This window comes from Schistocerca cancellata, chromosome 12 (assembly GCF_023864275.1).
Source record: "Schistocerca cancellata isolate TAMUIC-IGC-003103 chromosome 12, iqSchCanc2.1, whole genome shotgun sequence".
Classification (NCBI taxonomy): Eukaryota; Metazoa; Arthropoda; class Insecta; order Orthoptera; family Acrididae; genus Schistocerca; species Schistocerca cancellata.
The window spans coordinates 12262524-12273921 of record NC_064637.1 but is presented as its reverse complement, the minus strand read 5'-3'; the positions used below and the strand labels follow the sequence as shown (position 1 = coordinate 12273921).

The following is an 11398-nucleotide window of genomic DNA, read 5'->3' as shown; positions in this document are numbered from 1 at the left end:
GTACTTGAGTGTGAGCCACCCAATGGAGGGATCTAGCAGTGTTACATGCTGACATAAACATGTTATGATTTCTGATATCCAACTAGTTAAGTAGTCTTGGCCTGTGCTACTTTTGTCACTGAGAAAAATGAGGTTTGAGGGATTGATTGCATACCATGGCAATTATGCTACTCCCATATAAGAACCTATGTATTTCTGTTGCACCATGGATTTTCTGAGATTCCAACAATTATTTAACTCCACTAGCAGATATATCTATCAACTATATTCCCAGTGGTAGCTCAAATACATGACATTATTACTCCCTTTGCTAAGGAAATGTAATTAGTCTGTTTCAGTTTCTTGGCAGTCATTTTAGTTTTAATACATGTTTAATGCTGCTGACAGACTCTACTTACAATTTAACATTTCTTAGTTTGGGAGGGTCCTTACACAAAGTTTCTGCAATGTTCCTCCCCATTTATAGTTTCATAAATTGCAGCTGTGGTAGACAAACACACCACAAGTTTCATATATTGCAATTCTGATAGACAATCACATCACATACCATTATGTTTTAATTGGTACCTGACGTCTATGAAACAACTTGGCACTGTACATGGGAGATGTCAGTTTTAAACAAATTAAATATTTTTGCTAGCCTCGATCAACTATTCACTTGAAACACAAATTGTTTTAGAAATCTTATATACAAGAGCCACTTCTGTGATGACTGGGAGCTGCAACAATGTTATTACATATCCTGACACTTGGACATTCTCTACAAGAGCTCACTAACAGTGTCTCCAATCATCTGTTATAAGCAGTTCCAGAGAAATGTGCCCTGATCCGCCATTAAATAATTTCTCCAATCAGTGGGATGGCCAAAATTTTGAACTATTGTATCCACAGGACTTAATTGTGAATGCATTGACTAATAAGAGTTACTTTAGTGGGTAATGATCTTGTGCCATATCTTTTACATGAAAACAGTTTACAGCTCTATTGATACAGGTTTTTTGCTTAAAAAAGAATATCCTTTCCCAACTGCACTGTGTTTAAACAACCAAGATAATCTGATTTCCATTGGTCACTGCCGTAAGCAGAACAATTTTCTAACAGCGAAGAGGTTTCAGTAAGCAGGTATTTTGAGGGTCAGTCAAATGATATAGTTTTATTCCTACACAGAAGTTTTGGTTATGAGAATCACTTTGTGTACATTTATCACCCAACCAAAATGTTATTGCATTTGGCCTAGCATGGCTATTACTATCAGAAAAACACCATGATGTTCAGCAACAAGTACAGCAGCAGCTGTGGGAAAAAAAAATTCCAAGACAGTTGGGCATAAGCATTCCAGAAGTCATGTACCACACCCAGGTGTAATAATATTGTGGTTAACTACCTGTACAGTTGCTTGTTTAACAAATGTCCATTGGCTGCCTTGTCTCCAGTTGATTACACCTTGACCAGGCATATTTTAACACTTTTTACACAATGACACTGGATTGCACACAATGTCTCTAGAGACAGCACCTCCAGTGTCTACTTCCATCTCAGTTGCTGTAGTTGTGTGGAAAATGAAATGTGTGAAAAGTGATAGTAATCTCTACAACAATTTTTACTAGGAAGCACTGCTGCGACATTTAAAGCCTTCAGCTTTTCAGATTTCTTTAGCCTTACCTTCAACTATTTTCCTTAAAGGATTAGCCAACAAACCACAGGATTTTACTCTGTTGACTGTTCCACAGTCATGTTTTGCTGGTATACATCTTCCTTCATTTGTATATTTATTCCTGATTTTTGCTCTGCAACTCAGATACTGTCCAAGTTCAAATCACACGAGACTTGCTCTTATTTGTGCAATAAATACAAAAAACCCAAAACACCTACAAACAGCATAGATCCCTGCAACGCCAACAATTTTCTCATTCTCTACATTTGTTCACACCATGGGTACATCTAACCGCAATACTCATCCAACCAATGCCAAAAGTTGAAAACGTTAACCCACAATATGCTTGCCACAGTTCTGGCCATTGCAGTTGTGTGCAACCTAGTTTCGTGCAAAGTTGACTAAATTTAAAGTATCAAATACACTTTTTTTGTAGTGTACTAAGAAAATAAACTTGCCTTAATTTAAAAATAAGGGAAAATTTTGAAACAATGTTAAATTGCAGTTGAAAACAAGCTACACGTTGAAAGTTTTGGTTTCATTTACTTAAAGATTTGCCACTTCTACGAATCTCTCACTGCTTTGTTCCAAATTTCCAGATCACATTTACCTCTTACATATACTGAAATTAAGGAATTTGCCTCCTGCTCCACTGTAGCAGTTATGTTGCCCCAGATATCAAGTGTGAATCCAATAATGTGTGAGAAGACTGAGGAGTAAAGGAATTGCAGACCAGTGCAGCCCGTATAGATGAAACAAACCATAAACAAACAGAACAGTGTATTTTTCACTTAACCATATTACATTATTTTGTTCCAACAGAACAACCATATATGCCTGCCAATTGTAGGAAAAAAATACGTACAACTGTATCTCTACAATCTTACACATGGTAAATAGGATTAACAAGTAAGGTTTGAAGAGGATGCAACATATATACAATCAGCTACCCATAAGTAAGAAACATTTCCTTTCCACTTTACTTCCATTTATGCTGTACAGTTTACACCATTCATTCAATTAAGGTGCTACAAAGTGCAAGAAATAAATATGACAAATTTCTATAACAATTCACGGGGTTTTATTTTTTAACAGAATTACTCTGAATTAATCATACTCAAAATGAAATACAATCTTTGTAGCTTACTATACAAGTTTCAGTCACTCCTACTTTCTGCAGCATTTTACACACACACAGCAGGCAGCTCAAGTTTTGCTATGTTGAGAGCAGACAACGGAGAAAAGTAGACAATGTTTACACAATGCCCCGAAAGGTGGTACAACTGTCCAGTTTTATGAAGAGCCCTCTTACACTGTCAGGGAGGGACATTGCTCCTTGCCACACCTTTCCCCAATGAATGCCTCTGTCCACTAGGTTCTCATCCCCTCTCCCTCCCTTTAAAGGGCATACCCCCATCGGCAGTGAGCAGGTGTGAACTAAAATGCACTTAAAATGCGAACAACAACAAGAAGGCCATCATCAAACAGAATAGCCCCATGGCCTCAGACAGGGCAAACCCCAGGATGGCATAGGAGAAAAGCTGCTGCTTAAGTGATGGATTTCTTGCATAACCAATGATTAGGGAGCCGAATACTGTTCCAATTCCAGCACCTGAAACAAGGAAAGACAATTTCTATTCACTTATTAGCACAGCAAGTTATCAAGAAGCTGCAAACAGTACTGTACAGGGATTTAATATATTTCAAGTGAAGGGTTCTTAGCATATGGAGTTTGTCCTCAACTTAATACAACATTAAATGAGTAAAAATGCGAAAATAGATAATACATGCATACAAATACAAGATTTTAATGGGTTAATTATGGCTTTTCCTACAGCATCAAGTGGCACACAGTCCAAGTAACCAATTTTGTTTGTTGCACATGCCAATACCAATTATTTGAATTGTGGTATTTTTCATTGATGAACCTTAGGAGTAAAGTTCTTTTCAACACAAAAGGTGATTTTAACTGATTGTTCATTGCATCCACTAAGTGCATTTTCCATGTTATCTACAACATTTTCCCAGGCATTAATTAAGGTGCTCATAATGTTGGTCATTTAGTAACTTTTGTATTTATCTTAATCATTGCTCCCACAGTCAAATTCTCAAAATGTACTCAAGATTTGCAGTCTTGCACTAATGTAAAGTATGAAAATGTGTAGTGTTTACAAGTGATGTCTACAGTGAAGTGTTAAGATGTTTCAATCTCGACTAATATTGCAGAAACTTTCACTTGCCTTTGAAGTCGAATTGAGATAGTATTTTAAACTTTTTGCCATATGACAAAATGTAATGTATGTATTTCAATAAAACTATTCTCTAGAGAATCTTATATTTTTGAACCTAATTCTGAAATGTTTTACCAGATTTCAGTTTGTTACTATTTGATAACATTTTCCCCCAGCTACACAATCCCACTGTTTTGACAAACATCAGTATGTGGTATGTAATGATAATGCTAACATATCACTTTGTGGCCATCCACCAAAGTTTGGGGAAGCCACATTTCATGGTGCTTTGATTACATTCAATGAAGCAGTTTGGCATAAACATGTCAATTTACAGCTTATTCTTCAGAGTACTGATACAAACCTTTAAGCCAATTTAGAAATTTGAACAGCCTCTCAAAATCTGAAAGGAACACATACTGGCCAAAGTACATACTCTCATATGGTAAAACAAAAATGCTTTGCTTCCCAAACTGGGCATTTTTTTTATTACAAAAATCATTAGTAATAGGTATTACACATTAAGTCTTAAGGTTTTAGTTGTTAATATCACAGTTCATCAGTCTTTTGAAGAGGAACACTAAATAAGACAGTCAAAGCTAACTGAAATTATTCATTAGCTTTCAGAAGGCATATAACAATATGAATGCTATCATGAGACAGAATAATCCCATGGCTTCAGCAAGTGCAAAACCGAGGGTTGCATATGAAAATAACTGCTGCTTCAATGTAGGATTTCTAGCATATCCCAAGATTAAACTACCAAAAACAACTCCAATACCAACACCTGAAAAAACCACCAGCATTATTAGTGACTTACAACAAGCTAAAGTTACACATAACTATTGTTAATTGTGTTATTTAAATACTACATTACTGGAGAAGAAAACACACACACACACACACACACACACACACACACACACACACACACACATGTTAGTATATTAAGTTAGTTGGCTGCATGTTCCATTGATCAATTGCAAGGTACAGTAGCCGTGGAATGTGTTAAGTGGACAAGAAATGCACATATGAAAATATACAGAGTTAAAGATACATCTGTTATTTACCCCATTCCCTTTAATGGCACAAAATGCCTGTAGTACATAGATTTATTCCTATTCAAGAATTCATCTATGGTATAGGAGTTGTAAAGTACAGGTAATATTTCAACAATTCACAATTCTATAGCAAACCAATGCTAACATGCACACTGCAGGTTATTTACAGTTTGCATTTTAACACTACATTAACCTCCCAATTCACAAAAAAGCTAATAACTATCAATTCTGAATTCCACTTGCCACTTCCTTCAACTGGTTCCAATATTAGTCTTACAGGTCATAATATCCACCCTTAAGTAATGACCTACATAATATTTTCTGGTCTCTTGTGCTCAGAACAGTGATGGGAAATTATTCAAATCATCACTCTCAGTAACCTCTTATGAACACAGATCAGATGTGGTATTCTCACTTATCAAAAGTGCGGGGGAATCCACAAAAAGTTCATCATATCTGCAGTTCCGAGGTTATGTAATTTTGATACAGAATTTTAGAAGACTATTATAGCTGTCAATTCACTGAATTTTTTTTTTTTTTACACTTACTACAAACAAATTTTCCATGCAAGCTTATTTCAATGATAAAGGCAATAACACCTTCAAATTTTTAAGTTACTTTAGAATTAAATCTAGTTACAAATCAATGCACTAAACCATATGGAAAGTTAAGAAACCTGACACTGCTAACTACTTCCCTTCCCAAATCACTGCTTTGATAACTGGAGATTAAGTTACTTCAGAACACTATGATTAAAGAAATTTATTAAATAACCTAAGCTCACAGACCCCTCTCCATGTCCATTCTCTCAAAATTGCACTGATTACCAGTATGCACTATTTTGCAACTAAACTTTGCTCCATCTCAACCTTTAATGTAAAACTATATTAGTTCATCTGTACTTTGAACTCAATTTATAATATCTTTGCTCTTCTATATTACTGCATGCATATACTGCTCAACTAACATGTGCACATTTGATTAGCGCAATGGGTTGTCATTTAATACTCTGGAGGGAACAAATCTGCACCCAAGGCAATACTGTAACATCAATACATTTTACAGATCTACAGAATACAGAAATAAGTTTCAAATATGCATTAAGTACTTTTAGTTTGCATCTGTATTCTTCCACACCCATGCTTTGTCTGGATTATTTTCTTTCTGCAGGAGAAAATTTACATGCAACCAGGAATTATAGTCTATGCTGTTCAGTAATTTGACAAAGCACCCAAATTAATAAGTGAAAGACCATCTCAAGACAATGCCATATTATTGCACTAGCAATCCAGTTAACACTTCTGTTGTCAAGAAATCAAGCTATGTCACATTTCATCTCAACTTTTGCAGACAAGTTAAAGATATGGAAGAGTGCTGAAGACTCAGTGAACCAACTCTGAACTTTCAGAGGCAGTGGCACAGACCAAAATTAAGATTTATCCCATGAACACAGGCTCTAAAAGGAAATACCTTAAGAACTGAGAACTTTTTTTCAGTGGAGGTGTGTTTCAAAATACTGAGCAAGTTCTCATAGCCCTTACAATATGCACGTTTTTGCACACACTTGATGGATTATTTTGGCCCCATGGCAACCACTGAAAGTTTGTTGGTGGAAATCAAGTTAACTATACACCAAAAATACATCTTAAGAAAATGAAAGTCCCAATGATTAAACAATTTAGGAACCTCTGAACAGTCCTTTAAATAGTTCAAAACCTTTGACATTTACACTTTGTGGACTGGCTGTCTTCAGTCCACAACAGTGACGGGTAACCGAAAGGCACGCGTTTACACACGCCGGCTGGCGTTATGTCTGAAACAGGATACGTAATGAATGCTATAAAGAAAAGTACGTAGCTTCTGGAATACTTAACTTTAATCCATTTGTATACAAGTGAGACTCTAGATATGGTTAATGGCGCCTTGCTAGGTCGTAGCCATGGACTTAGCTGAAGGCTATTCTAACTGTCTCTCGGCAAATGAGAGAAAGGCTTCGTCAGTGTAGTCGCTAGCAAAGTCGTCCGTACAACTGGGGCGAGTGCTAGTACGTCTCTCTAGACCTGCCATGTGGTGGCGCTCGGTCTGCGATCAGACAGTGGCGACACGCGGGTCCGACATGTACTAATGCACCGCAGCCGATTTAAAGCTACCACCTAGCAAGTGTGGTGTCTGGCGGTGACACCACACACTTGTCACAAGGAAACTCTTAGAGCTATTTTTGAACACCTGCAAATTAATATTTTATTTAATATTTGTTTGTAAAATGTCAATTCATGCCTTACATGGCAGAGCATGTGACTATGGATAACACTTATCCCCAGAAGTTTAAGCTATATTCTTATCTCGTTACCAAATAAATGATCTTTTTCAGTCTATTTTGATAGTTTAAAGGATTATGATAATTATTGGGTTAATAAATCTAATAAAAACTCCTGTAGATAGAATTAGGATCATTTTTCTCCATTTATATCAATCTTTCTGATTGGATTAATATTTAGTTTCCATATCTGACAACTTTTTGATGCTTAACAATCACATATTAATGCAAAGGTTGGAATGAGGCCTAAAGTGCTTCTTCAGCATGGTCCTATTGAAGCAATGTGCCTTTGCTGCCTCCTGATCTTTGAACTGACTGACCCAGCTGGCTATAATGGGACTATGGGGCTAATAGATTAACAGGGACTCCGAACCAAGGTGCAACTTTAGTATTATTTTTACTTTATTAAACACTACAAGAGGTGAAGTCATTCTTGAAATCTGAGGACTGCCCAGGGATGGAATCAGTCTTATGGATCTGTATTCAAGCACTTCACTGATCTACACATTTCCAATTTAGGTAACATGCCATTTGCACTTTGCAACTTCAAACACTTAACCAAATGTTTCACCTATTGGTATTAGGTATAAGTAGCTTTTCCCTTAATGTGTATTAATTTTTTGCAGGCTCTACATTAACACTTTGCATAATATAAAGCAATCTCATTATGCACAGCACCTAGGTGGTGGCAGCAACATTGTGCATTGTGCGTTGGGGCACTTTGAAGTGGGGGGAAGGGGGGGGGGGGGGAGATTCCCACATCAACTTCTGGATACATTTGTTACCAGTAGGTTCAAACACTTCAGTGTTTGAGAGGTGCTTTGGGAACCCCTGTTGGGAAGGTGACATTTTCGAGAAACACTATTGCAAAAATTTAGAGAACCAGCATTTGAAGCTGCCTGCCAAAGAATTGCACTGTTATCAACATACAATGCACGTAAGAACCTCAAAGAAATGAGAAATTGGGGCCAATATAAAGGCACAAAGTTTTTCCCTCACTATTTGCAGGTGGGACAAGAAAGAAAAGTAGTAGTAGTATTATTGGGGCCCTTCCACTATGCACTATACAGCAGCTTGTGGACTATGTACATTTATCTAAAAAGGCAGACAAATTTATGATTGACAGCATTCTTCCCATTGCTGATCATAAGACAGGCAAGCAACACAGCAGGGATAAAGTTGTTCGTAGAGATATTTAGTGTCACTTGAAGGCCTGATGACATGGGACATTAAGAAAGGGAACTAGATCCTGACATCTAATAGAGGTCACATGGGTAGTTAAAATGTTCAGCAGCAAAAATTAAAGTAGTAAGTAAGCAAGAAACATGTTCTCTTCATGCTGTAGGGGGAGATGCTCACCTTTACATCAGTGTATTTTGTACAACATTTAAGCTAATAGACCAGTAAATACAACTACAAGACTTCAAAAACTAGTAAGACCAAGACATCAATAAAAACTAGTAAGACCTTTCAGAACAAAAGTGATCATTCAAGCAGTTTGTATTAGTGATGCCTTCCTAATTTCAATTGTAATGAGACTAATCTGTGGAGTAAGTCAAGATCCAACTCAAGAATGAATATTAGGTGAATGACCTAAATTAATACAAAATAGTTTGTCTCAACAGAAAGATTTGGAGTGTAACCAGATGTCTGCCCAACTATACAAACAGTTAAAAAAAGAAACTGCACTGTACATTCACAAAAGCTGTCATCTTACATCAAACATAGAAAATTTGAGAGCATACACTAAAAACTTACTCAAAGTCAACAGTAAATAAATTCTGAAGTAGAATGTTCCTCTCCCACACATTCATCACATCCTGGGCTACATTGCATTAAGAATCAAAATGGGAATGAAATGTTGACTATACTTCAATGTTTTAGAGAGAAAATATTTGAAACCTTGAATGAGATTTTAAAAAAACGAAACTGACAGCAATTTTTGGGCCCTCAGAAGTAGCGAGAATATGCCAGTGGCAGAGTAGTCTGAATTGAGTTGTGATGAATATCACCTCACAAATTGCACTAAAAATGCTGGCCACAGGAGTTTCCAAAAGGACAGCAGCTGTAGCCTCCACTGTAAAGTGTCCCAGGCCAATTTAGCTACTGCCCTCCCACCATTTCTGTTCTCCTGCACCCCATTATAGGTTTACCCTTCAAGAGTATTATCGGCCCTTTCTCAGACCTTCCCGGGGCAGGTGAGTAACAATGTACTCTGCATGTAGACCCCTGATGTGAGCTTACCACTGGCTTTCTCAGCTTTACTTCATTCATCACAGGGCATGAAAGTGATTAGTTAGAACAAGTGTTTTTACAAGATTGCACGACAGGCTGTAATAAATTTAAGATTTGCACAAATCTTAGACAATAGCTAACAGCTCCTGTCGGAAAGTTAAACATCTTTTTACACGAAACAATTTAGCAACATTTTCAAGACTTTCTTCACAGCTTACAATATTTTCCTCATCTTTGACAGTCCAAGATTATACAAAAGTATGTTTGCTTCACTCTTAAAAACCGGAAACCACTTTTGTGTATGGTTGAAGATTGTACCTCTGACAAACTGCCATTTACTGAAGCGTGTGAAAATCTTGTTGGATTACTGGGAGCAGCTCCATCTCAAGATACAAGAAGCTTAAAGAAGGTATTCTAAATAAAAGTAAACTTACCTGAACCTGCAACACCTACAGTGGCAGCTCCTGCCCCAATGAACTTTGCAGCAGAGTCAATGTCTCTCGTTGCAGTTGTGGTCTGGAAGTTTCGCACTGCTGGAAGCTGAGGAATAAAATATATGAAATGGTCTGTATAATTATCACAATAGCAACATTCTAGTTAACAGAACATGATCCTCCTAATTTCGAAACCACATTTCTGAATAGAGAATTAGTGTGCTTGTAAATCGTGTCTAGCGAACAAAAAAATTAAATGTACGCTATTACTGCTAAAATTATTCTGAGCAGTCTTTATGTTCACCAAAGAGACTGAAAAAATAGGTAGATCCCCCACACGAACTTTGGTAACTACCCGTTTTTTTTCCATTCTTGCCTACGATCTTAGATATAAGCATTAACAGACCTCCTGAACAATAACACAGGCAACTATAATTTCTTACCAGGCTAATCGATGGTGACGCCGGTGCATTCTGCAATAAGGGGCTGTGGCTGTTAACAGCTATGCTGCTGATAGGTCGGATGTAGGATCGTGCTCCGCTCACAAGCTAAAATAGTAAAAATGTATCAGTGATTATGTTAAAACGTCTGCAATATTACATAACTTTTTTACGCTAATAACTTACAGCAGTCCTGGCAGCAGGAGCGATCAGTCGTGCACAAGCGAACATTTTTGAAATTGGTGGTGTTGGCCAAAACCTGTAAGGAAAAAAAAAAAAGTACCTGTAGAATCTTCACAAAACCATTCACATGAACTCTTGAAAGTGGAACATGTAGACAAACAGCAGCAAATAACTTCACACCGGCCAAGGAAAATGGCGAGACTTAAATCGAAGGTCTGGTGAATGATTATATATCGCTACACAATCTAGTTTTCTTATTTACACTATGTAAAGAGTTCTACCAAATCCTCTGTCACATTTAACAACTACATACCTACTGCAAACCAGCTAATTCCTTCCTATTTCCTTCCCGACTTACTACCGACCTCACAACTTACCAGCGCGCAGAGTGAAGGAGGAACCGACCTTGGTTGCTTCTAAAACCCGAATGGCCGATGGGAAACGGAATGGCGCTCCTTCTATATGGAGCACTACGTCGTTTCCGTTGTGGCTCCACCTTTTCCATCACTAAATTTATCGACCTCAACACGTCTTCCGGCGAATTTCTAATCATATTAGCAATTTTAGTGCAATAATATAATGAATTAGAAAGGTTTAAACAGTACATAAGAGAAAATATCTCGCTCTTTTCGTGAATATTTGTGTAAATATATTTGTCATCGAGATTTGTTAAAAAAGAAGTGCAACGAAATGAATTTGAGTCACGTTGTTTAATTCAGCGTTCTGCGTTCAGCACATGTGTCTCTTCTCATAGATTGCATGTAGTAGCGTAGCGTGCTTAAAATTGCAAAAATAATGTTCAAAGATCGATCAGTTTTATGACAACGCCATCCAGGTTTCGTT

General features: G+C 37.1%; 1 protein-coding gene across 2 annotated transcripts; it reads right to left on the bottom strand.

Moving 5' to 3' along the window:
- Window positions 1-2417: 2417 nt before the first annotated feature.
- Window positions 2418-11013, bottom strand: LOC126109895 (ATP synthase lipid-binding protein, mitochondrial). Of its 2 annotated transcripts, none has more exons than XM_049914984.1 (5): window positions 10933-11013; window positions 10559-10631; window positions 10376-10480; window positions 9933-10038; window positions 2418-3266 (listed from the first exon to the last, which is right to left on the bottom strand). In XM_049914984.1, exons 2-5 carry the CDS (start codon window positions 10601-10603, stop codon window positions 3103-3105), a joined length of 420 nt encoding a protein of 139 aa, XP_049770941.1. In that variant the 5' UTR covers window positions 10604-10631; window positions 10933-11013; the 3' UTR covers window positions 2418-3102. The 2 variants fall into 2 exon arrangements, with proteins under 2 accessions (XP_049770941.1, XP_049770940.1); XM_049914983.1 differs by having other exon boundaries at window positions 10869-10995.
- Window positions 11014-11398: the final 385 nt, after the last annotated feature.